Genomic DNA, 27,259 nt, shown 5'->3' with positions numbered 1-27,259 from the left:
CGACATCCTGCAGGGAGATCTGGCCTCTGAAAGTTCTGTGGCATTAGTACGTTTACACTAATGTGTAAGAAGAAGATGCACTTTGGCTGCACTCTCCTCTGTAGCTGGCAACAGTCCTGAGAGGTGGTTGAGAATTACACCGATTTAACAGGTGAAACAGTTGAGACTCAGTGATTTTGCAATGTGCTAATAATTGCGAAGCGGTTGTAATAGAGCTGAGTCAGGACAGAGGTTTTCCAATTCCTTGTTTCATATCCTTCTGGTAAAAATTAAGTTCCTTGGAGTGTCCTGTGCATGGAAAAATACTAAGAAGAAAGTAGAGGGTGGAAGTGGGCTTTAATCTGAGATTAATAGGACATTGTGTAAAGAGCTTGGACTTCAGAGTAAGACCCAGGTTCAGTCAGCCTCTTACTAGCTCTGTGACACTGGAGCAGTTATCTTACTGTCTCTTAGCCTCAGTTTTCTCATCTGTGAACTGGGGATGTCTCCTTATGGTGTCATCATGAAGGTGAAAATGAGAATCCAAAAGAGTTAAGGCCAGGAATTCCATGGTGGCGCAGTGGTTAAAAACCCGCCTGCCAGTGCAGGGGACATGGATTCGAGCCCTGGTCCTGGAAGATCCCACATGCCGTGGAGCAGCTAAGCCTGTGTACCACAACTACTGTGCGTGTGCTCTAGAGCCCATGAGCCAAAACTACTGAGCCCACGTGCCACAACTACTGAAGCCCATGCGCCTAGAGTCCGTGCTCTGCAACAAGAGAAGCCACTGCAATAAGAAACCCGCGCACCGCAATGAAGACACAATGCAGCCAAAAATAAATAAATTTAAAAACAAAACAAAACAAAAAACAAAAGAGTTATGGCCAATAGAGTACCTGGCACATAATATATGCTTAATAAAAATAGCAGCTCATTACTTTATTTGAAAGAAAGGAAGCCTTTAGCAATATCTTTCTAGAAATTACTTTAATTAGAAGGAGGCATCTTTGCTAGAATACTAAGATTTTAGGTTAAATTATGCAGATGTGTATATAAAGGGTCACCTTTTGGAAAATGGCCACTTACTGGTGGTCTGGCAGAAGGAGACTTCCATCAGGTTTCCCTGCTAGGGCCTGGCCTCTTTGAGCAAATCTAATAGACATAATCAAGATTATAGAATATATTGTTTAAGAGGTGGTTATAATAAAGTGATTTTTTTGGTAAAAACAAAAAACAAGTGAACACCCATTTGGTATGGGGACAGCAGTGTCTCTGTCTCTCTGTCTCTCTCTCTGTCTCTCTCACACACACACACACACACACACACACACACACACACATATTGTCCCTCCAACAGTGTACCTACTAAATGCTTGCTGAACATTTACTGAATATTTATTGAGTGTCAGCTGTATGCCATGCCCATTGGTGTGAAAACTAACAGTTGAGTAGTTATGTTTGGCCTGCCCTAATTCAGCTGTGGAGAAGGAAGCAAAGGAGAAAAAGAACAATGCAAATCATCTGAATGTCACCTTTGTTCTTCTAAGCCTCAGTTTTTCTGTCTGTACAATGAACACAGCTAGATGTAACTGTCTCTAGATTCTTTGTAGCTCTTTGCTTCTAGAACTTTGCCAAGGTCAGGAGTTTCTTTTCCTTGATCTGCACCCCAGCAGGCCGATTCAGAACTGCTGGTGAGGCCATTCCACCATGCGATGGAATGCTCAAATGCTCACAACTTGCAGTCATCATGTGGTCAAGCCAGAGACAGGAAGTAAGTCATGTCTGGGCTTTGAAGGCTCCCTGATCATTCTAGTTGTCTTTAGAAAGGGAGTTATGGAGAGAGTGGACTGATCGCATGGGATTGTAGTTTCCATTGCACAGAAGTTACAGTCATTCAGCCTTCTTGATTGGGATATGTGTGTGTCAGGTGGGGGTGAGAGTCTTTAAGGGTCTTGGGAGGGGACAGTGATCCAACTGAATGGTTTTCTAAGTCCTTCCCCAGAAGGTGGAGCAGGCTGGCTGTCCTGAACACCAGATTTGAGCCTTGGTCCCCACTACTTACCTGCTGTGTGAAGTTAATAAGTGTCTTTAGCTCTCTGAGCCTGTGGTTTCCTTATATTAATACCTACGGTTATGGTGGGTTGAGTGACCAATTCATCCTAGTTTGGGACTTTCCTGATTTGAGTACTGAACATCCAGACAAACTGGGACGGTGGCCACATTAGTTACGAGGTTAAAGTAAACCAGAGCACAGGGCACACAGTAGGTGTCAGGAAATGGGAGCTTGCAGGAATTAGTATATACAGCTTTGGGGTGTGTATGTGTGTGTGTGTGTTGGCAGGGTAGGGGGGGCGTTTTTGCTATTCATCTCTTTTAACCTGAAAATGCCTCTGGCATTTTCGTAAGCCATAGAACTCAGAGTTGCAAATTGACATTTGTATAACCTAGATCAATTTGTTTTGTCTTTCTTTTTTGTAGACATAAGAAAGATATCAGACTCTTGTATGCTGTGACATATCAGCACTTTTTTCACTGTCTATAACAATAATGAAGATTGAGTAACTCACAAGGTTGGTAGGTTGTAGCCACCTATGGCTTAAACTTTGTGGGCTGTGTTATGACCCCTAAAAATGGGGAATAGAAATGACTTGAAACTCATCTTGACTCTTCAGCGTGTTGGTTCCCTGAGTTGGTTTTCGGAAATACCTGTGGATCCGATATGGAAAGCCAAGTATATGTGATTTAGATGGTGGTACTGAAAGCTGGCTTCTAACGAAGATACATGTCCCTCCACACTAAACCTTGTCAGTGACTCACCATGCTCTTTGGATAAGATCCAGACTCCTTCCTCGGACCCAGCGGGACTCCATCACCCAGCCCCTACACCAGTCTTCCCACCTTGTTGCCGGCCACTCGCCCGTTCGCATTCTTAAGTTCAGACCTCCTCTCTTTGTTTCTTAAAAGTTATGTGTTCTTTCCCACCTCGGAGCCTTCACTAATGCTGTTCCCTCTGCCTGAGATGCTTATCCTGTCTCCCATCTCAGACAAGTTGCCCTTTCTTCGAAGCCCAGTTTAAGTCTCACTCCCTGAAAGAATCTTTCTGACCCGCCACAATGGTCGAAGTTCCCTCTGTTTTGTGTCCTCCCTCGCTCCCCTTTGGCAGTGCTTATCACAAAATTAACTAAATCACCAATTTGGTCATCAGTTGTTTGATATATGATGATTGAATCAATCGATCCCTACTCTGTCTCTTTATGCCTTTTGTGTTCATTGAAAAGGTGACGGTCGTCGAATTTTACAGCTATTATGAGAAACTACAGAGCAGAGGGTTCAAGATCAGGGGTTCTGGAGCCAGATCTCCTGGATCTGGTCAAATTCTGACTCTAACACTTTGCAGCTGTGTGCTTTGGGCATGTTGCATAACCTCTCTGAGCTCAGTTCCCTCATCTGTAAAATGGGGGCTAATAACAGCCCCACCCTTACAGGGTAGTTGTGAGAATTAAGTGAGTTAATACCTGACAGTGGCTCAGAATAATGCCTGGCACGTTATATGTGTTGGCTGGTGCTGGTTGTTACCATTAGTTCTTCTACTAGCAGCAGTAATCGTCTTCAGACATGTAGCTTAAGAAAATGTTAAAGGAGAGATTGTTAATTGTTTGTGCCACATTATGACTTTGTTTTATTAGCAAGCTGTGGTCATAGAAGAGTTGTTTAAAGCCTCAGTCTCCTCATCTGTAAATGGGTTCGGTGCCACCTACTCCATGTTACCTATTCACAGGGCTTGTGTGAGTACAGAAAGATGGGGCTGTGGACGGCTGAGCCCAGGCACACAGCAGGTGCTTGGTGACATTTAGTGGTCCAGGCACTGTGAGAAACTCCTCAGGGGCTCCTCAGATGCCACAGCCTGAGCTGTGCTTGGGCTCTGAGGAACCAGACTGTAAATCTGGGCTCCCGCAATAGCCCTTCGGGGAGAGGTCTGCTTCTCTGTGATTTAAAACAAAACAAAATGAAAAATAATGATGGATGATCTAAGGTGCTGGTTTTATATGGCAGCTAACGAGATAGCAGGACAAGTAATTGGAGAAGTTATTGCTAAAAGACACAGTAAATACAGCTGCGATTATATATTAGCCATTCTCAAATGGCTCGTAATGCGGTGAGTATGCATGAGGTCAAGAAAGAGTTAGAAAACAGATGTTGTTCAGGTGTGTTACAGCCTTATAATAGAGCCCATGCTTTTTAAAAGAAATACTTATTGGATGATTATGAACCAGACATTATTTTAAGTGCTTTACAAATGTTAATTCAATCATTCCTGATAACAGGCATGGGAGGTAAGCATTATTATTATCCCTATTTCACGTAGGAGGAAACAGAGGCACCAAGATAGTAAGTAACTTGCTTAAGGTTGAACAGAGCAATTGACTGACCCAGCATCTAAGCAGAGGTCATCTGATGCAAGAGTCCATGTTCTCAACCACTACTCCATGCTGAAGCCACGTGGAAGAATATGACGAATGGAAGTAGAATAAGTGAATGCAAAATACCCGCTTTCTTCTTGCATGCGCAGGACCAGCTGTCCTTGGTCCTGATATCTACAGGTCTCTCCATTGATGAAACTTGTCTAGTGGATTCTGGAATACTAGCGTCGGCAGAATGCTAGCCCTCAAATCAGTGGAAGCTATACAATCTCTTCTCTTTACCTTTGACACTGTGCCCTCCCCCGCTTCACGCCTTCTCCCCAAACTGATTTTCTTTTAATTGGTGAAAATGCGTGAGTAGTTTACCCTACCTGCTGAAAGCGGGGTCTTAATTAGCCTTAATTTTTGAAGTTGGCAGCTGTAAACGGTGTTGAAAAGATTGAAAAGATTACTGCACTAGTAATAAGATAATTGTCCCTGAGAAGTGCTGTTAGCATGTAAACACAGTTAGCATATGAAATCAGAACAACTGTAATATTTCCCCCTTTTGGTCTTTAAAGATGCTCCTGCATGAATAATTATAACTAAGTGCAAAGTGCAGAAATGAAATTCTGCATGCTTTTATTCTTTCTCGCTTGTGTCACAGCTCAGAAATAAAAGTCTGCTTAGTGGAATCTCTCCTGATGCTGCTTCCCCAGTGGCCATTTGAAATTAGTACAAGAGTGGGGTGACTCAGGGGAATTCCCCAAAATGAGGGCAGCTGGGCAAACAAAATCCACAGATCCCTCTGCAGCTTTTTAGCAGGGCTTTGGATGGAAGAGACCACATGCACATGCATGTGAATGTTCACAAATGTTTGCATGTGTGCACACACATACATGCACACAAACATACACACACACTCATATACACAGCTGGAAAATGGTCTTGGCTACATACAGCAGAAGCAGATGCAGTAAACCTCAGTCTACCTTTTTAGACCTAGAAAAGCTGCAAGAGAATATGCTGCACCTGCCCCGACTCTGAGGGCTACCTTTTTTCTGGTGAGTTTTTGGATCCTTGGATACATTGGGAACTTACTTTCATTTTACGATGTCAGCACATGTCATATCTTCCCAACAGACCTTCTGCTGTGTAGCATGTATATCAAGTATGCTGCATGTCATATATAAAGATGACCTCTCTGCTTCATCATCTCAGACATCAGCCAACCAGTAGGTTGAGCTTATCTACTTCTGCTCAGTCTTTCCTTCCCAAGGGACTTGTCTTGACTTGCAGTTAGGAAAACATCCTACAACTCTTAAGTGGGCTGGGTTCGGAGCATGCCTCTCTTAGGTTCCAACCCAACATGACTTGAGCTTCGGTTGATTTTGGTTCAACAAGAATTTGCCCAGTGCTGTCCATGTGGCAGGCCCAGGACTTCGTTAAACATGAACACAGAGAAGATTGCCTTGGAAAACAGGACAAGTTGTTAAATGGTGTAAAGCAAAGAGTGACGAGAGCAGAAGAGCCTCACGTGGGCGTGGACGCCGCTCCTCATCAAGGGTTCCTGGGTGTGTGTTCCTGTACATTTCTTGAGTTGAATTTTGAATTTTGTAGCCAAGTTTGCTTTACAACCAGTCCGTATCCCATCCTCCTCTCCAACCCCAGGGCCTCTGCTGAGAGCTTTGGGACTTGATATACTAGAGATTGCAAACTTCAGTGCTCACAGCAGCCACGTGGCGGCCTTAGTGAGGGAAGCATGTCAGGGGGTCAGTGGCAAGCTGGAGGGCACGTGCTCCATCTAAGAGAGACAGCCTCTTTCCAGATCTGAGCTCACAGTCAGTGCCTTATGGAAATGATGAATTCCTGTTGCCAGATCTTCTGATTTTCAGAGAAATGCCAGAGCTTTGTAGTTTTACATGAAACCTCCTGAACTTTAAGTGTTGGCATCACACGTAACATTCTTCTTTTGAAAACATCATGCGGGCTGAACAAAACATGTCTGAGCTGAACACTGCCCATTGGCCCCCAGTTTGCTGTTTGCTCCCTGTGCAATAAACCCTCAAAGATGGTGTTCTCAAGGAGCCTACAAAGCAGAGGCTCGGGGCTTCCCTGGTGGCACAGTGGTTAAGGATCCACCTGCCAATGCAAGGGACACGGGTTCGAGCCCTGGCCCGGGGAGATCCCACATGCCGCAGAGCAACTAAGCCCATGTGCCACAGCAACTGAGCCTGAGCTCTAGTGCCCGCGAGCCACAACTGCTGAGCCCGTGTGCCACAACTGCTGAAGCCTGAGTGCCTAGAACCCGTGCTCCACAACGAGAGAGGCCACCGCAATGAGAAGCGTGCAACAAAGAGCAACCCCCGCGCGCCACAACTAAAGAAAGCCTGCGCACAGCAATGAAGACCCAGCACACCCATACATAAATAAATAAAATTATTAAAAAAAAAAAAAGAGAAAAAGCAGAGGCTGCTGCTGGGTGGTCAGCGATGAGTCCCACTGCATCATGAATCTGATCAACTTGAGACAGCAGACTTGAACTTGCGTCATGCTTCTCCAGTGTCATCCTTTCTCATCCTGCCCTACCCTCTCCCTCCATACAGATGTCTCAATGAAGTTCGTGAGAAAAGAGCACTTACTATCCTATATAGATCCTACAGTTACGCCAAACAGGTCACGCGTGTGAGTGAGGGGCCCCCGCCCCCGCCCCCGTGCAGAAAAGCGTAGAAATCAAAGGGGATCATTGTAGATGCTGGGTCAGCCGAGCAGCACTGAGCAGCACAGTGGTCATCTCCTGGGGGCTGATTATCAGCTTGCTGGGGGATCTCAGGCTCTTTCCTGACCTTGGCACAGGGTCTGGCAAGTTTGGCTTTCTGGGTGTAGAATGGGTCGTTTCAGAAACAAAGCCATTGAGACCGAGTCGAGGAGAGTACTCTATTCACCGCTGAAAGGAGCTCATTGTACAGAATCGGTGGGCCCCACTGGATCCCCTTCCTCTGGCCTCCCCCTCCTCCCTTTCCCCCAGCTGGGGCTTTGTCTGCGGGCCCTGCAGGATGCTCTAGGCCAGGCTGCGCTTTCTTCCCATTTTCCTGTCTCGGCAGCTCTGGGGCTGTCCTGTACAGAAGGAGAGCTGGGCTCGGAGCCCCCGTGCACGTTCTTGGCTCTCTGGGCCAACTCTGTTGTCGTGGGTGATGAGAGCGCTTCCTTCCAGGAGAGCTGGGAACAAACAGCCAGTTCACAGGCAGCTGCATGCGGCGGCCGTGCAGGAAGCAAGAGAACAGTGGGCGCTAATAAGTTCTTCCTGTTCCGCACTCTGTACTGAAGCCTCCCCGTCCCCTGGAAAAGTCAAGACCATTGAGCTCCAGGTAGAGGCTCGTAAATGAATGAACTGTAGTGCTCAGCTTACTTGTGCATTATTAGAGCTTTCCTCTTTCTTCTCTCAGGTCCTGGCATCCTGAACTTTTCTTTCCTGGGATCTGGGGTGAGCCTGGAGTCATGTAGAATAAGTTGTCCAGTGGATAAAATGGTACTGTCCTTTGGTGGGAGAAATAAAGTATGGTAGTTAAGAGGTGGGAGGTCACAAACTCAGATGCTTCTGGGGCCAGCCCAGGTGGGCGGGGTGGGGGCTGTAGCCAAGAGGAGGGTGTGTACCCATCTTCAGCGGGTAGCAGCAGTGGTTAAGAACCCGCCTGCCAATGCAGGGGACACGGGTTCAAGCCCTGGTCCGGGAAGATCCCACATGCCACAGAGCAACTAAGCCCGTGCACCACAACTACTGAGCCCGCACTCTAGAGCCCGCGAGCCACAACTACTGAAGCCCACATGCCACAACTGCTGAAGCCTGTGTGCCTAGAGCCCGTGCTCTGCAACAAGAGAAGCCACCGCAATGAGAAGCCTGCGCATCGCAACAAAGAGTAGCCCCCGCTTACCGCAACTAAAGAAAGCCCACGCGCAGCAACGAAGACCCAACGCAGCCAAAAATTAAAAATTAATTAATTAAAAAAAAAAGAGGTAGCAGCTACTCAGCTCCAGCTGCAGCCATGCCAGCCTGCACACCCACTTGGCTGGATCTTCTGACATTTAAGAAAAGCCAGAATCTGGGTATTGTGAAATCACCCAATTTTTAAATGTTGGCAACTAGTTTTTTTTTTAAACAATATTGTGCACTGTGTAGGTCAAACCATACCACATCCACGTATTTTGGTTACTTTATTTTTTTAACTTAGAAGATATGAAGGCTAAATGGCCCTGGCTTTGGCTTTTGGGCAAGTCTTTCTGAGCCTCTCTAAATTAGGAATACTACAGGAAATCCATAGTCTGGAAACAGAGGCAAACATATAATGTCATCAGGAGCATCTCCCAATGGTAAGAGCATAAAATAAAATCATCTGTGTTTCCAGACTCTATGGCCATCCTGTAGTAGCCACCCCGTGAGGGTGAAATAAGGATTTACTGAAATAATGCATAGAAATTGCTGAACAGGGTGCTCCATAAAGACTTAAAGGAAAGCTATCCTAATGGCCATTGTCATCCATCCAGTCATCTTCATCCTCATTACCATCATGAGCATTAAGAATTACAGGAGGGCTTCCCTGGTGGCGCAGTGGTAGAGAGTCCGCCTGCCGATGCAGGGGACACGGGTTCGTGCCCCAGTCCGGGAAGATCCCACATGCCGCGGAGTGGTTGGGCCCGTGAGCCATGGCCGCTGAGCCTGTGTGTCCGGAGCCTGTGCTCCGCAACGGGAGAGGCCACAACAGTGAGAGGCCCGCGTACTGCAAAAAAAAAAAAAAGAAGAAATACAGGAAAAGGCTGGGGAGGCAGGCAGGGGGCACTCAGTCCCCCCAGGTCCTACCTCTTTGAAACGTCCTGACATTGAACCTGACTCTCACTGTAGGAAGCCTCTGCCCATCTGTCTCCTGTAGGCCCACCTGTCAGCCATCTCTCTTCCAGCCCAGGAAGGAGTCTCCCCTGTTCTGAGGCACAGCCTGGAGTGGGGGATGCGCCCCCTGGACCTGCTGTAGAGCTCTCCACTCCATCACCATGTGCCCACATCCTGGGCTCCATTTTCCCCCAGTTTCAATCAGCAGTTCTGTGTGCGCCTCTCGGAAACATTCCAGACATAAAGCACTGCTGGATCACAGTTTTCCTAGAGCTGGGATATGCTATCTTTTGAAAAAAATATGTCCTAGTTAGAGGCTCTGGTGAGGAGCTGAAGAAGAAGAAATGAAGAAAACGGGGGGGTGGGGGCAAGGACACACATAGACATTTATTTTGGCAAAAAAGGATGAACCCAGGATTTTCTATCAAGAAACTTGGATTCTAGACTGGGTTTTGCTATAAATGGTGTGTGGCCGTTAGGAAATCCACTTCCCATTTTGGATCTCATATGCCTCACCAGAAAATGATGGGTTTGATTCAGGTCAGGGGAAGAAATGTGTTTCATCTTACTGGAAAGCAGGAATCTACTGGTAGTGTCTGCTCATAGAGCCGTGTTGAAAATTTGAGGCCAAGTCATTGCTTAGTAATATCCACCTTGGGCATCCCATAGAGAAGCTGCTGCTTACCTATCCTACATCTCTAAGTATCTTTCCAGCATTCACAGTCTTAGATTCTGGGGCTCAAATCTTTAAATTAGATCCCCGTGGAACAGAAAACCCACTAAGCAGTCCCAGGAGCTGTAGAACAGAGCATAGTGTCTTTGGAAATCTGGACAGTGTCTACAGGACACCTGGCAGCATTGGTTGCAGTTGGGCCAGATGCCATCTTGGCAACCACAGCAAATGGGTGCCAAATTGGTAGGTGCCGTGTGGCCTGTGCCTGGGAAAAGGTAATTATTGGGCTGAGCTGGAGGTGTGGCTTGTGTTCTGAGCTTCAGGAAGGCTTATGTACAGGCCGAGGCCAGGTGGCCAGCCTCAGAAGGACCTAGAGCCCTGGATGGTCTACCAGAACCTCTTGTCCTGCATTTCTCAGTTTTTTCTTGGTGTGTAGCAGGCATGCCTTCTTTCTGGTCTGAAATGCCTTCGAGCTGTGAAAAACAGAACACTATAAAGTGACAATAATTGTCCTCCAAGAGGAACTAACATTTGTGGCTTGCCTACTCAACACCAGGACTGAGCAAGGCTCTGATACACCATCTCAGTCAGTCTTTACAGTGACTGTCGAGATGGTTTGTTATTATTATCATTATTAGAAGTTAAATAATTAGCTGAAGATCCACAATGAGGAAATGGGAAGATCCGGTATTTCCTAAAACCATGTGATCCAATTCCCTGCTCCATAAGGCTTCCTAGGGCCAGCAACTCACAAAACTATGAACTATGGTTTAGCAATTACGATTTACCATGTGGTTGTCCCACTGGAAAACAGTGTAATTTAGCGGTCCAAAAGCGCAGCCTCAGGAATTAGGCTGTCCTGCTCCAAATCCTGTCTCTGCCACTTAGTAATGAATGCCTTTGAGCAAATTACTTTCCCTCTGAGCCTCAGTTACACCATCTGTAAATTGGGGCTATTAATATCTACTAATGATACCTATTAATAATCTAAGAGTTGTGAGGTTTTACTGAGATAGTTCTTACAACCCACTTAAAATAATGTCTTGTGTTCAGTATGAGCCCAGTGTTAGCTACTGTTCTGATTATTGTCATTATTGATCAGCCATGTGACCCTAGGATAACTGCATGATCAAGGGGGAGGTGAGAGTACAGTCGTTTGCCAGGCAGCAGCCATACGGCCAGGAGCTTTGCTTTCTGGCAGAAATACTTGTCCAGTGTCTCAGGTAGGTGTATTCAAAACGTTGTAGTTCTGAGAACGGTAATTCTGTGTACTTTGTAAAGAATTACAAAACCTCTGTAGGCACACACAGAGCAAAGTGTTGTATACGATGGTTTAGATTTTTGGTAACCGTCTGTGCTCAAAGATACACACACCGAGCTGAGAAAAATCACTGCCGAATTTCCATGAGTCTGTGGTTTCTCCTGTCTTCCCAGGCTGGGTGGGGATGGTCAACTACCAACTCCAAGGGCTGGAGCTTCATTTTGAGGCTCTGTTGCTCATTTCTGGGGTCTGGACTAAAAAATGTGGAGGGAATGCAGAAGAGCAAAGAGGACTCTAAACTTTTAAAACCTTTAAGACAAAAGAGAGACCGACAGAGGGAGGAAATTCCGCCCCATTTTAAGGTGTAACCACATCTGTCACCATCTCTCTGAAGCAGTGAGAGTCCCCTTGCCCTCATTGTGGGGTTTCTACTTTCTCCCCTGAGTCCTATTTGAAGGTGAGTTTGCATTTTCTAACAAGGTGAGTCTGTGTCGTGCTGACCAGCTTCACATTCCAAGTGCAGCCTTTCTCAGAGAACAAGGGCGGTCTGTGTCCTTGGCGTTTCTCCCTGGTCTCCCAGTGCCGCCTGCCATGCACGTGCCACGCCTTCATCTCAGGAGCCACGGCCGTGCGAGATAAGCTCGCTGTGACATCCCACAGGGACGTCTAGACAGAAAGCCCCATTGTGTGAGCACCCTCATGGCCGTGACCAGATCTCGAGGAGTTGAGAAGGGGTCACACACCCCTGGGGAGGGAATGGTGGAGGGAGGAGGGTTGATGACAGGGTTTCTGGGGCAGGAGGGATACCGTCACCATTTAAGTGGGGAGAAAGGAAGGGGTGGAAGCCACCCTGCTAGAGACTGAATGTGTGTCCCCCCAAAATTCATATGTTGAAATTCTAACTCCCAATGGGATGGTATTAGGAGGTGGGGCCTTTGGAAGGTGATTAGGTCATGAGGGAAGAGCCCCCATGAAAGGGATTAGTGCCCTTATAAAAGATACCCCAAAAAGCATCCTCGAATCTTCTGCCATGTGAGGTCACAGCAAAAAGACAGCTATCTGTGAATCAGGAAGCTCTCACCAGACACCAAATCTGCCAGCACCTTAACCTTGGACTCTCAGACTCCAGAACTGTGCGAAGTAAATTTCTGTTGTTTATAATCCACTCAGTCTGTTGTGGTATTCTGTTAGAGAAGCCCGAACGGGCTAAGACACACCCATCGTGAAATTTCTTGGGGGCACAGAGCACGAGCACCAAAGTCCGAAGCATGCGTTAGACACTTGGTGGCTGGCTGGCTATCAGAGGTTAGGGTCGTAATAGAAATTTTTGGTTTTTCACTGACTGTCCTCACCTTGGATGCTTTCAGTCTTGTATTATGCGGGATATAATCAGGGGTTCTCAGGTTTCAGCCTGCGTAAGACTTGCCCAAGAGTATCTAATAAAAAGGCAGATTTCTTTGGATCCTTACCCAGAGATCCTGATTCAGTAAGTTCACGCTATTAGAAACACCAGGATATTGGGTAAGGGACCAGTTTCTGGCAGTTTACAAACCTGAGCACTGGTCCAGGCTCCATTCCTTATCAAATCTGTGTTTTAGAGCAAATTGTCCTCCCGGAGCGTCAGTTATCTGATCTGTAAAATGGGGAGTATGAGACTTCCCTTGGCAGAGTTGCAAGTAGTTCACATGCTTGGTACAAAGTAAGCATTCAGAACAAAGTAGGTAAATTTACCCATTTCACGGCTGTCCAGTTATCTGCAATATCTCTCAGTTCAGAACTGTGCTTGAGTAGGGTTGGGTGTGGAGGGATATGTCTTAGCCTTCATAAGCCTGGAAGAAGAAAACAAAGGGAAGGTTATCTTTGAGCTTTTAACCCAGGGACCAGACAGTTAAAATAGCGGGTTTTATTTAATGTTCACAACAACCTGTGATGTCAGTGGTATCCTGTTTTCAAGGCAGGAGGTGACTGTGTATCTGGGTTCCTGTGAGACAGTCCAGGTTTACACCTGTTAAGCTGGTGTAATAGTTATCAGTGCTCCTTTTCACTTACAGAAGTTGCCAGGCAATACACTCTATGCTTTACTTTCTTGCAGTAGCTCTGTAGGATAATACAGACCCACCTGTTTACATTGTATAAATGAGAAAGGTAAAGCTCACAGAAGCTATGGAGGTCACTAGTCTAAGTGGTTGTTACCTGCTGACTCGCCAACCCCAGTACTTGGGAACATGATTATATTTGGAGACAGGGCCTTTAAAAAAGTGACTCAGTTAAAATGAGGCCTTTAGGGGGGCCCTAATCCAGTCTGACTGGTGTCCTTGTAAGACGAGGAAATTTGGGCACACAGACACATAGAGGCTTCTGCACAGAGGAAGGAGAACACGTGAGGACACAGTGAGAAGGTGGCCGTCTGCAAGCCGAGAAAAGAGGCCTCAGAAGAAAATAACCCTGCTGGCATCTTGATCTTGGACTTCTAGCTCCCAGAATTGTGAGAAGATAAGTTTCTCTTGTGTAAGCCACGTAGCCTGTGGTATTTTGTTACGGCAGCCCGAGCAGACTAAAACAGTGGTTATGCATGATTTGAATCCAGAGCTGACCCCAAACCTGCACTTTTTTCCCATGAATGAACCTTCTATGCTCCATGCCAGGCTGCAGTACAAGTGACCTTATCCATTTAGGTCTCTGGCCTGACATCCAAACTCAGCTTCCACTGGGTGGTCTCCAGTGAGCCAGTTTCTCCAGCAGACAAGGGTGCTGAGTTTTTGATCCCATGAAGAGCTCATTGCATTTCCCAAGGCACCTGGTGTTTGACAGTGACCAGAATAAGGTCCAGTCTCTGGATGGTGGAAGCTTCCTCCTTCTATCACCAAGCAGAGGGCTCCCAGGGAGAGCACCACCCAGCCTTCTGCAGTGTTGTCCTGGGTGTGTCTGTGCTGAGGCTGTACTATAGGGGCCCATTGTCTATATGCTGACTTGATGGGCCTCAGGGGGAAACTGGCTCAGAAGGCTTGAATCACTGGATTGTCTCACCTGTACACCGAAGTCATCACTCAACACGCAAGAGCAAATGCTATCTTATGATATCATCAGAGCCAAGGAAGAGAACGCCCCTTCCATTGAGTAAGGCTTACGCAGGTCTCAGCATAACCAGGAAAGCCAGAAATGTTTGATGGATGCCTGGAATGAAAATGAACAAATTCTTCCTCCTCTCTGCTTTCTTTATGAAAGCTTAATTGCTTGTTAAAATTAGGGCTTTGGCCCTGATGGGCTCGAAAGTAGTTGAGCCTGGCTTCCTGGTCTTACGAGCAAGACTCGAGGTGCAGACAAGTTTCACTTCTCCAGGAGCTGTAATCAGGCTCTTGCCTCTTTTTTAAACAGCTTTGGGATGGAAGGGCACACAGGGTCCCTTTAAACACATTTTTGTCTCCCTCAGGGTACCCGCCAGGCATAGCGCTAGCTGCTGAGTTGGAACAGGGTAAACATTTGTGGACGGGTTTGGCTAACTCTGCATGGTTCCTGCCGTGGCACAGTGGCTGCATTTTGTTTTTAGTCACGACACATGTACTGATTTCTATCAACCATGTCCACTACCTTTTTAAAAAAAATACAGATACTAAAAAAGGATTCCAGTAGTTGTCAAGGTGGTACCTTTCATTTGCTGTATTCTTCCTTTAGATAGACATTATCTAGGTTGCAGGATTACATTGTCTAAGGTGGGACTATATTCTCAGGTAAGAGCTAGTGTAAAATAGTGGAGCACAGGTTTCTTGAGTGCGGGGCGCTGGGATTGAATCCAGGCTTCAACACTATCTGTGTAACCTTGGACAGGTTATTCAGTCTCTGTGGTCATCAGTTTCCCCATCTCTATAATGGGAGTAATGGTAGTACCTACCATAAAGTTGTTACAGTGGTAAATGGAATGATGCATGTATAGAGGTTAAGCCAGTGCCTGGAACATGGTAAGAACTTAACAAATTATTAGCCATTACTTAACAAGTAACTTGGTAAGTTACTAGTTACTACTAGTATGCATGACTGTTCTGAACTGTGGTCAAGTAATATGCCCATGGGAAAAGTTTAGAATAAACCAAAAGAATGAAAAATGTGTTTATCTCAGGGCAAGGGCACTCTGAGTGATGATTTCCATTAATGTGGTTGTAATGGCATCTAAATAAATTCAGAAGGACTGGTATATTTAGCAAAGAGGGCTGAAGGCTAACTTATAAGTAGTACAAGATCCTGATGGTCGAGTAATTTCTTTGCTTGATGTAATGTACATCTTGCATGGAGCCTGGCACGTAGTAGGTCCTCAATAAATGATAGCTATCAGTTTGGTTATTTCTGGTTCCTGGGATGTATTTGCAGACTTAGGGGGAGTATGCATCATTTTGTTTCCAAGGCTGGACTGTCTGTACAATACGTTTTGGTTCTATCAAGGTCAATCTTTGGAGAGTGTATCTGCCACAATGGTGCAGTATGACAAATCAACCTGAAACTCAATGACTGGAAAAAACAAGCATATATTTTCTCCACGTGTGAAGGTTGGCTAGGGGTTGGCTGCTCTAGGCTGGGCTTAGCTTCAAGCTGCAGGTTGGATGGGGTCTGCCCCGACTGTCTCTCATCCTCCTTGGACCAGCAGGCTACCTGGGGCACATTCTAATTGTGCTGATGGCAAAAGCACAAGAGGTCATGCTCAATCACGCAACCACATTTCAAGCTTCTACTATGTCGTAACTGCTAATGGGCAAGCCCAAGTTCAAGGGATGAGGAAGCATGCTCGGCAAAGAAATGCAAAATCACAGGACCAGAGGGTGTGGATCTAGGGAGTGGTGGAAACGAGGGCCACTTATTCAACCTACCCAGTTCCCCACTTGACTTCCTCCATCTAGTCATTGCAGTAGACGATATGAAAGGGCTTTCCTTGCTTTAGGTGGTTCCCTGGTTCCCGGTCCCCACATTAAGATTCTAAAAGCACTCCACTGTACCATCCGAGCACGTTGCAAATTCCCCTTTGATCTCTGGGAGCCTTTCCTCTGACAGACAGGAGTTTACTCTACTGTAAACCAAAGAGTCCCAATTTAGACAGACAGGATGGATTAGGCAGACAGCATCAATGACCTGGTTCCACTTCGTTAGCCTTTCCAGTTAAGGAGGATGTTACTGAAAGTGAGACCTCACAGAGGTACCGCCATACCTTGAATCCTCTGGGCTGAGCCTCTGTAGGGAGAGTCTTATATTTCAAATGTGCACAGAGGAGGGGAACACAATTTTCTTGGCAAGTGAATCCCAAGTGTCAATGACATGGCCATTTGTGAGTTACTTTGTCTTCTTCTTGGCTAGGTAATTAACATGCTAAATAGATAGCATTTTTACTTTTGTTTTTCAGAAGCTTTTTAATGAATATTAGTCCCCTGACCCTGAGCCCAGAGGGTCTCCGTCTCCGTTGGAACACCAAATAAAGAGTTGGTGCGACACTGTATCCAAGGATCAGGCTCTGGGTTTTGTCAACACAGTTGTCAGAGGTTCCCTGTGGTTTCCCAGGAAGGTCTTTTCCAGTGGAGTTGTTCATAGGGGTTCAGGATGGCATTCTCCCCTCTCCACCCCACCGCACCCAGTGGGATTCTGAGCAGTGAAGAGTAATCCCCAAACAATAGCCAAGTGGGCTGTGAACTACAGCTTAATTAATCTGGGCACGCACCCAACACCCTGTGCAATGCTTTGCAAGGACCTGGCTTTAAAAATGAGGCTGATGTCTGAGTCTGAGAAGCAGCTTCTTCTCTTCTAGTCAAAATCTGGATGGTGGGATCTGAATAAAGAGAGGGACAGAGAGACACACGGAGACTGAGCTGAGGCACAGACTTGCCTGTTCTCGCTCACTGAACAGCATGGTGGGATCTGACCCACACTGCCCGGCACAGACCAGGGTGATGGCCTTGCCTCCTGGCAACTAGCATGGGCCCTGCCCAGCATGCTTGCCTGACACAGGGAAACTGGGAGTACAGGGTCCACTCTCCCCACGTACGAGTGATACAGGGGCTGGCTGGGGGGGCTTCGTGAGGGATGCTAAAATAATGAACCTCACTTGAAAAAAAGTGGTTCAGTGTAGGTTCTCCCCCGTCATAGTTGCCACTGCTTTCCCCTTGAGAAGGAGCTAGTAAGGGTTTGAAGACAGAGGCCTGCAGTATTTCTCTTAAGACTTCTCCAAGTTCCTTTATGGGCCAAGACTGCAACGTGGGAGAGAAAATGCCCCTCAGCCTCTTCCCGAGTACGAGGAATCTTCAGTGCCAGGGTGGAATGTGAAAATTAGAGTGAGACGTTCTCTTGGCAACAGTCTTTGAGCTGCACCATTGGAGAAGTGCTGGGAATTAGAACAGGAATCGGGAGAGAGGATTCCCTCTTCTTGAAGGAAAAGTCAGTACAGACCAGAACGCAAAATGATCCTGGGGTCAGGACTCCGACACTCATCACAATTAGGTACCAAAGAGAAGAGCGAGAAATGAGTGACAGTTCACCTAGGGTAGTGGTTTAAGATGTTCCAGTTTCTCTACACTTCCTTTTTTTAAAGTTGTGGAAAGAACACTTCACATGAAATCTACCCTCTGGGCAAAATTTTCAGTGTACAATATAGTTTGTTAACTCTAGGCTCTGTGTTGAACAGCAGCTCTCTGGAGCTTATTCATCTAGTGTGAACAAAACTTTGTGCCCGATAAATAGCACCTCCCCATTTCCCTCTCCCTCCAGCCCCTGCCAACCACCCTTCTACTCTCTGCTTCTATGAGAGTTTAGGTTCCTCATATAAGTGGAATCATGAAATCTGTACTCTCATGTTTATGGCAACCAAATTCGTAATAGCCAAAACATGGAAAGAACCTACATGTCCATTGACAAGTGAATGGATAAAATACGTTGTATGTATATGCACAGAGGAATTTTTTTTTTTTTTTTTTTTTTTTTGTGGTATGCAGGCCTCTCACTGTTGTGGCCTCTCCCGTTGCGGAGCACAGGCTCCGGACACACAGGCTCAGCGGCCGTGGCTCATGGGCCCAGCCGCTCCGCGGCATGTGGGATCTTCCTGGACCGGGGCACAACCCCGTGTCCCATGCATTGGCAGGCGGACTCTCAACCACTGCGCCACCAGGGAAGCCCAGCACAGAGGAATATTATTCAGCCTTCAAACAAGAAGGAAGTCTTGCCATTTGTGACAACATGGATGAACCTTGAGGACACTATGCTAAGTAAAATAAGCTGTTCACAGACAAACAAATAGGGTGTGATTCCTACATCTCCTTCTTGTTCACAGCAGAGGCCAGTGGGCTGGGGCTAATTTGCACGGCTTCCTCGAAGCCTCCTGTGTTGGAAAATCTGCTCGGATAAAGCAAAGTTTCCAGTTGAGTTCGCACTGAGGGGCCGTAAAATCACACCCATTCTCTGTAAGAGGCAGCTTGAGGTTACTTTCCCAGAATCAGGAATTTAAGATGATGAAGCTCAGAGCTGACATAGTCCAGACAAAAATAGCCTTTATGTGCCGAGCTTCCTGTTTTCTTTGGAATCCACTTGCTGCAAACCATTACCTCCTCCCCAGCTGCCCCTTCCTCCTCCGTACCCACCCTGCCCCCCACCCAAGAGTTCACGTTTAATGACCCGAGACATTACCACCAAGCATTTCCAGTCAATTGGCTTTTGTAGCGAGTGAATGAATGGGACTTTCTCTGGCCTTCTCTCGGCTGAAAGGAGTCTTCCCCAGCCCATTGGAATGTGCCACACAGACCAGGAATTAAGCTCTTCTTTTCCTCTCAGTCCTTCCCTCATTCTTTCCAAGATCAGACACAAAGTGGTGGCCTTGCCCCTAATGGGGATTTTATATGCTTTCAGGTTTATTTCTAATCCTCTTACGGACCCATCTTCTCCTTCACATCAATGATTTGAACACGCTTTGAGATACTCGGCGAGGGGCCTTTGTTTCTTATTTCTTTACGCTGGCACTTCATGGTTGTGCACGATCTCCACGCGGGTGTCCCCGTATCCCCCTAATGAAAGATTACAGCCTCCTTCATCCTGTGGGTGTGGGAGGAGGTGTGGTGGGGGGAGATTGGGCCGGGCTGTCCTCCTGTCACGTGGAATGGGGGTGACAGAGGGGGGCCAGCTTCCCTGCGGGGTTGCTTGATGCCGGGGCAGTAGGTTACATTTCTCCCACCGCTCACGTGTGTTTTCTCTTCTTTTCCCACAGGCCGCACAACCAAGCCCTGTGATCACCCTGGAGGCCCAGGTGAGTACCTTCCCGTGGTGTTTGTCACTTTCTCTGCACTGATGTCCCCGGACCAAGCTCTCCAGGGAGCGTTCGTGCATCCTCTTGGCTCCAGGATTCAGAAAGGCTGGACGGACACATACGGCCATCCTCCTGCCCGGTTGGGATATGTGCGTGCACCCACATGTGTACACACACCAGCTGATTGTGCATGAGTGTGTGTGCACGCATGCATGTACCCAGGTTCTGAAAGCACCGTGGGAAGAACCAGACCTGTTTCTTTTGAGTTGTCTTCTGCCCTGTGCTTCCGCCCAGCAGTCGCGAGGAGGTGAATGCAGGGGTAGAGGGAAGGCAGAGAGGAGGCATGCAGTGGGGGATGGCTGCCCTTTCATGCCTTGGGTTTGGAGAACTTTCTCCCGGGGTAGTTAGTCGTGTGCTTGTGTCTGCTTGCGCGGTGGGCCATTCTGAGAATTGTGAATCACGGTGGCATTTCTGTGCGGGGTGGGGGGAAGGTGACCAGTGGGCCTTGTAAGGAGGGAATGGCCCTTACTGTCCACTTTCTGCTTTCCGGAGAGCTAGGACAGCGGGGCAACTGTGAGTCCAGCAGACCCAGGTAGAGCCCCAGAGCTGTGTCTTCTGGCCCTGAGGGTCACTGAACCGCTCAGCCTCTGTCTCCTCATCTGGAATATTATTACCACAGGGATAGTGCCTGCCCTGCAGGGCTGTGGTGAGGAGGAAAGGATAGGGTGTCTGTGAAGTCATCAGTATGTGCTAAGCGCTTGTGAGTGTTAGTTTGTTTTTTTTTTAACATCTTTATTGGAGTATAATTGCTTTACAGTGGTGTGTTAGTTTCTGCTGTTTAACAAGAATGTTAGCTTTTTAAACCAGTACAACAGTGCTTTTCTGACAGGACTTGAAGGGAGTGTATCTTTGGATGGATGGTTTCCTTAGCTCTGGGGGTTGGTCAGGCAGTAAACAGAGAAGCCAGGGTGGGTGCCACCAGCGCCCCACAGCTAACGGCGTGTCAGACAGGCGAATGTAGCTGAGCTTCTCAAGGCGTCTCGGTGACTCCTGCACGCCCTGGGACCAGCTGCGCCCTACTCTTCACCCCCATCGCGGGCATCTCTGCCTCGCCCCTCCTTCCTTCATCAGAAAGGCCGGACGTTGGGAGGACAGTGGATTCTCAGGGTTTCTTTGGGCTCTTGTGGCCTCTCACTACCCACCCCCGCTCTCCCCACACACACTTACTTACGTCGGCTTCAGGGATGACCAGACAACAAAGCTGGCAGGAAAGAGCGGGTGGGGGGGAACTTGGAGGGGATAAACGCCCAGTTTTTAGCCTCTGTTTGGCCATCCTCTGGTCTGGTTTTTGCCAGACTTCGGCCAGTCACCTGTCACCTCGGCCACGTTTGGCAAATGTGAATTGTACCTGTGCCAAGTCACCTAGAAACACATCCTCCCTGAAATGAACATATTTTACTTTCAGAAGTAGACTTACGCTAAGGTAATGATTCCCGATCAGGGGTATCTTTGAGCCCCAGAGTACTTGTGGCAATGTCTGAAGACATTTTTGGTTATCTCACCTCGGCGGGCTGGGAGGGAGGGGGCTTTACTACTGGCTTCTAATAGGTAGAGACCAGAGAGGCTGCTGAATATCCTACAAGGCACAGGATGCCCCCACAGGAAGAATTACCATGCCTGAGATGGCAGAAGGGCCAGGGTTGAGAAATGCTATCTCAAGGAATAATATTGGTGAAATCACAAGTTTGATGTGCCAGTTACATTGTGTTGCAAAACATTAAATGTTAAATTAATACAGTTGAAAAGCTCCTTTGAGTGCCCTCTAAAATCACTGCAATGTTCTCTCAGAAGTACGTGTGCCATACTTTGGGAAACGTGTCTCTCCCCATGTGTTTTGAGAGAACGTCCAGGGTGGGTTTTTGAAATGCTGGCCCTTCTCTTCTTTTTTTTTTCTTTTTTTTTTGTGGTATGCGGGCCTCTCACTGTTGCGGCCTCTCCCGCTGCGGAGCACAGGCTCCGGACGCGCAGGCTCAGCGGCCATGGCTCACGGGCCCAGCCGCTCCGCGGCACGCGGGATCCTCCCAGACCGGGGCGCGAACCCACGTCCCCCGCATCGGCAGGCGGACTCCCAACCACTGCGCCACCAGGGAAGCCCGGCCCTTCTCTTCTTGATCAGTCTTTCCCCAGAAGGAAAAGTTACTAGATTCAGGGAGACCCTGGGTACGTAGTCTGCACCCAGAATTCTGGAAGCCAAATCTGAGGTGGAGTGGCTGCAGCTTGGATGGTTCTGGATGGTTCTGTCCTTGGCCCTGCTGCATCTTTCGCCCCACCAGCCCTTCAAAAGCTCCATGGGAAAGAACAGTCACATGCCCTGGCTCTGGGCTATGACAGCTCACCCCTACCTACACAGTGACCTCTCCCCGAGTCACATCCATCGGCCTGAGAGCCCGGAGCCCTGGTCCGCATGCAGCCAGCTGTGGCACGTGGCCGGCTTTCTGCCCTGGTGCCACAGCACTGGGGAGATGACTCAATATGTCTCCAAACAACACTCCGTCAGTCTCACCTGGAGCTCGGTCTTTGGGGAGCTGTAGGATGCTGTTGTCTTTCCCCGAGTTCTGGTTTCCCATGTTAAAGGGACGTTGGAACCCAACCAAAGTGCAGATGATTTTTTGTTGTTGTTGTAACTGTTGGCACAAGCCCGTGGCCAGATCTGACTTTGTGCTGGGCCTCAGCCCATCATGGGACTCAGGATGGGATCCTCTTCAGCTGCCTGCAGGCAGGTCAGATGAGAGGGGCAGGGAAAGGTTCTCTGGCAGGACATGGCACCCCAAATATTACCCGTATGGCACAAGCAAGGTGGTAGATGTGGCCAAGCTTGGAAGAGCCAGCCATGCAGAGGTGAGTGGTAGATGTGCTCTGAGCCCTGGGTCAGTTCCCACTTCCTCCCCCTGTGCCCTTTGCTCCCAAGAAAGCCATCACCTGCTCCATCCTGGAGCACAGGTGCCACAGGTGGGCCTGAATTTGAGACTTCACTGTGAGCCATGTCTGTACATCATGCTTCAGTGGCGAGCTTGCCCAGGGCCCAGTCTGCATAGGGACATTGGGCCAGCCAGGGACCCTTCCCTCCACGCATTCCCTCTCTCCCTAGGACTCACTGCATCAGCCCCCGCCCAGTGCTTAGTGCCTCTGTCCCCGGGCAGCTGTTCTGAGTTGGGGGGGTTGGATTGCTTGGCTGCTGAGGCCTCCTCTAATGCTCTGCCACTGGCACGGCAAAGCTTCGCATCTGTTGGCATCAGCAGGACTCTCTCTGCTTAACAGCCAGATTAATAGGATGAGGAAGTCGAGTAAGGTTTAAATCCCTGGTGTCAGCTTTCCCTCAGCAGGTTGCCCCTGGGGGGTACCGAGGACTCCCTGACTTGCAGTGGTGAATACTTTTCTGGTCTCCAGATGGTGGTTACCTGGGAACCAAGTGACCTAGAGATGAAAAAAAAAGTCTCTGAAAGGAATTTGAATTTGGTTAGCAGCATCGTCAATCATCCCCAGTCTTACTGATATTTACCACTTGCCAAGAACTGGCTTCTCCCACTGAATCCTCAAATGTCGTTATTACATAGGTCTTTTCATGATACCCAATTTCCAGATGAGGACCCTAAGGGTCAGAGAGGTTAAGTAACTTGACCAAGGTCACACAGGACCTAACATTGGTGAGTGTCTGACTTGGGGCCATATGACATCAGAATCTATCTTCTTAACCTCTCTCCTATTTTTCCAGAAAAAAAAAAAGTTGCCTAGAAAGATTTGCTGATGCTCAGAAAAGCTGGAGGGACGAGCTTGACGAATGCACCCCAAGTTCAATATAGATAAATAGATAGACGGATGGATAGTGCTTTGTACAAGTATCCACAGATGTACTTAGATAAGTAGGTAGAGGAATGATAGATAGATGATAGGTGGGTGGATATATAAATAAATAGATAATAATGCTTTACATGATGAGTGATTCTTTGACCGATAGTTTTGCCACAAGGCTGGTAGGTAAAAGGGTTTAAGCAATGGACCCAATCGAAAATTTATTTTTAAAAGAACAAAAATGAAACGTCTCCCTGTGCATCAGTAGTGTTTTGGTAAATATGAATGCTCATTATTTGATCCTTTCTTTCTCGTTGATCCCCACGATGGTTTGGTTTATCATTTCTGACTTCGCTCCAGTTGGCAAGACCTCTCGTTACTCAATTTTAGCTTCTCTGTCTCCCTTCCTGCCACCCCTTCCCCCAGCATCTTCACTGTCAGGTAGTTCATGGCCTCTGCGCCAACAGTGAGGTCCCCTGGGAGTTGTAATAAAGGAACTCTTCAGTGAAGCTCTGTCAGTCTGGGTCTGCTGTACTTGGAGGGGAGCAAACCTTCCTTTACGCTGAGATTCCTCTCAGGACCTGAAGATCAGGGCCATCAGGAGAAAAACTCCTGACTGCTCAGCTTTCAACAACCAACCAGGTACTTGAATTTCTTTGATCAACCAGCTGGGGGTATAAGGGGAGGGAGTTACATTCACATTATTTAAAGATGACGCTGGGGTCACTGAAGATTGTGAACAAAACTCACGAAGAAAACGAGTAGTGGCTGGAAGGAAATCAGTCCGTGAGAAATTCATCCAGTTGGTTATTTAATAAATAGTTTGGGGTCCAGGAAGAGGCCAGGCCTTGATGCTAAATGTACAGCAGTGAACAAGACAGAAGGTACCTTGCCCATGGAGCCCCCATTCTGTTTGGGGGAGTCAGACAGTGAGTTTAAGAGCAAATAAATATGCCCATGGTTTTAGGGAGTAATGAGTGAACGAAAAGAAGACCAGCGTGTCTGTCAGTGGGAGTGGCCGGGCGCCACAAGGGGGAGAGTGTTCAGGGAAGTCTCTGGAGGTGAGTTTTAAGCTCAGGAGGTGACAACTGAGCTGAGAGCTTACAGTAGAAAGAGTTAACCAGGCAAAGAGATGGCAGTAATTGTGTTCTGAGAGTTTTGCATATTATATCTGGGTTCCTGTAAAAATAATGCCAGTTCTCCTTAGAATCAATTAAAAGGTTTAGCTCCTTGGAGCTCCTTCAATGCCTTGGTGTCATTGGAACGTCAGGATGAATAAGGAATTACCTTATCAGACAAGGGTGAAGGGCAAGGACTGAGGGGGTGGGACAGAGGAAAAGGGGCTTAAATTTGGGGCAGTCAAACTAACACCCGCGGCGAGCATTTTGACAGGGAACTTCTGACCCGAGCAGTGTTGTGCTGTGATAATGGGGCTTATGTGAGAAATCAGCTAATAGTCATCATTAGCTAATTAGCTGGCTCCCTTTCAGCTGAACTGAAGCCTGAGTCTAAACCAGTGGTTCTCAACTTGGGGCAAATTTACTACCTTCACACCTGGGGACATTTGGTGACGTCTGGAGACATTTTTGATTGTTACAGCTTGGGGGCTGGCGAGTGCTACTGGCATCTAGTGGGTAGAGGCTAGGGATGCTGCTAAACACCCTACCACGCATGCAAGAAGGAATTATCTGGCCCCAAATGTCAATAGTGCCAAGGTTAAGAAGTGGTGGTGTAACCTCATGTGCTACCTGGACAGCTTATTTTACAAAGACAGTCCCAGCCACATAATTGTGACCGTGTAGAAGGGCGAAACTTGTTCCTTCCCACCTCCGCCTCCGGGCTCTTGGCCGTGATACCTCCATCCCCCAAAGCCTCTAGGTCTGAGTTGCCAGGGAGTGACTGCACGCAGGGTCATGACTCATGATGCGTATGAGCATGTGTACAGTGTGTGGAAAAGGGAAAAAACCTCTTAGAGATAGTTTTCTGAGAGATGCTAGGGCCCAACAGCATTTGGAGAAAAATGGCACATATATACAATGGAATATTACTCAGCCATAAAAAGAAACGAAACTGAGCTATTTGTAATGAGGTGGATAGACCTAGAGTCTGTCATACAGAGTGAAGTAAGTCAGAAAGAGAAAGACAAATACCATATGCTAACACATATATATGGAATTTAAGAAGAAAAAAAATGTCATGAAGAACCTAGGGGTAAAACAGGAATAAAGACAGACCTACTTGAGAATGGACTTGAGGATATGGGGAGGGGGAAGGGTAAGCTGTGACAAAGCGAGAGAGAGGTATGGACATATATACACTACCAAACGTAAGGTAGATAGCTAGTGGGAAGCAGCCGCATAGCACAGGGAGATCAGCTCGGTGCTTTGTGACTGCCTGGAGGGGTGGGATAGGGAGGGTGGGAGGGAGGGAGACCCAAGAGGGAAGGGATATGGGAACAGATGTATATGTATAACTGATTCACTTTGTTATAAAGCAGAAACTAATAAAAAAAATGAAAAAGCCCATCTACGTGGCTGAGTTCAGAGAGGGTTGGGCTAACGTTTCTGGACCAACAGAGTAGGACTTGTGAAAACCTCAGCTTCAAGGCCCAGTTCCTCTTTCAGAGGCAGACCACAGCCTCTTCTGTGCAAACTTCTTTCTCCAGAAGCTCTTCCCCACTCCCGGGATTAAAGCAATTGCTGTCTCCTCGCCTCGCTTCCAGCTCTGGGCTTCGATTAACCTTTTCCTCCGTGGAGAGCGGTTTGGGGAGTGATCAGGGAACTTCTGAATGGCTCTTACCTGAGTCTCCAGCCCATTAATTCTTACAGTGCCTGGCATCTGTTGAGAGGACGTTGAGACCAAATTGCTTCTCATCCCATCTGCTTTCCTCCCCCCAGCCTCTTTGGGGGAGCAGAACCTCTCCAGAGCGGACAAGGCTGATTTTGGGACAAGCCAAATCCCTCCACCACGGTCTTTTCCTCTGGCTCTGATTTGCTGGGTCTTTAATTAGACCTGGTGGGAGAGGTGGGGCAGGGAGGAGGTGACCAGCTGGACCACTGCCCGGGCCAGGACTTGGCTTGCCAGGCAAGGAGGCTGGACCTGGCGGTAGAAACGTTCTCGGGGAGGATTTGCGTTCCTATGGCCATGGTGCGTCTCTAGTCTGTATGACTCAGGGCAAACGAAGTGATGCAACGTTCCATAAATAGCCGGCAAGTTCCCCAAAGTGTAGCCACATGCGCTGTTACGAAAAATAGATCGTGTTGAGGTCATTATTCCTCTGTTCTCCGTGGGAGATGACTTCTCCCAAGACATTGAAGGTTTGAGTTTAACTGTTGACTGAGAACACTTCAAACTATTGCTCTTGTCAGTAATGACCAATATACATTGACTATAAGTTTACTATGAGCCGAGAACTGCACATTGTATGTGTATTTGTAAACTTAATGCTTTTAGCCAATATCCACTAAGCACTGGTAACGTGGGCTGGGCGCTCTTCTAAGTAAGCTCTTTACATGGATTCACTCAACTCAGATTTCACAGCTGCCCTAGATGGGAGGTATTAAATCACCCCTGTTTTACAGATGAGAAACTGAGGCATAACAAGATTAAGCTGCTTGTCCAACAGGTAACAAGTGGAGCAGCCGGGATTTGAACCTGGCAGCCTAGCAGGTACAGATCTTAGCCCCATTTTACAGAAAAGCTGACTAAGGCCCAGAGAGACCGAGTTTCCTATAAAAGTTTTACAGTCAGTAAGTGGTTGAGGCTGGATTAGAGCCAGGTTACAAATGAAGCACCGTCTCCTTCGCTGCTATGTTGCTGAGACATAGATTAAATATAGACAGAGAATAGATACAGATGATAGATAGGTATAAGAGGTAGATATGTAGACGTAGTTATAGATCTGTAACTTAATTACATAATGTGTATGTGATATACAGCGTATACAGTCAGC

General features: G+C 47.5%; 1 protein-coding gene across 1 annotated transcript in view; it reads left to right on the top strand.

Moving 5' to 3' along the window:
- Window positions 1-27,259, top strand: part of XYLT1 (xylosyltransferase 1) — a 302,348-nt gene that overhangs the window by 66,312 nt on the left and 208,777 nt on the right. Inside the window, exon 2 of the mRNA XM_081255416.1 lies at window positions 19,420-19,458. Coding sequence (XP_081111542.1) covers window positions 19,420-19,458 — 39 coding nt within the window. The remainder of the gene's footprint in view (window positions 1-19,419; window positions 19,459-27,259) is intronic.

The sequence above is a fragment of the Mesoplodon bidens genome (assembly GCF_964165515.1).
Source record: "Mesoplodon bidens genome assembly, chromosome: 15".
In the NCBI taxonomy this organism is placed as follows: Eukaryota; Metazoa; Chordata; class Mammalia; order Artiodactyla; family Ziphiidae; genus Mesoplodon; species Mesoplodon bidens.
This window is presented reverse-complemented; position numbering and strand designations above follow the sequence as displayed.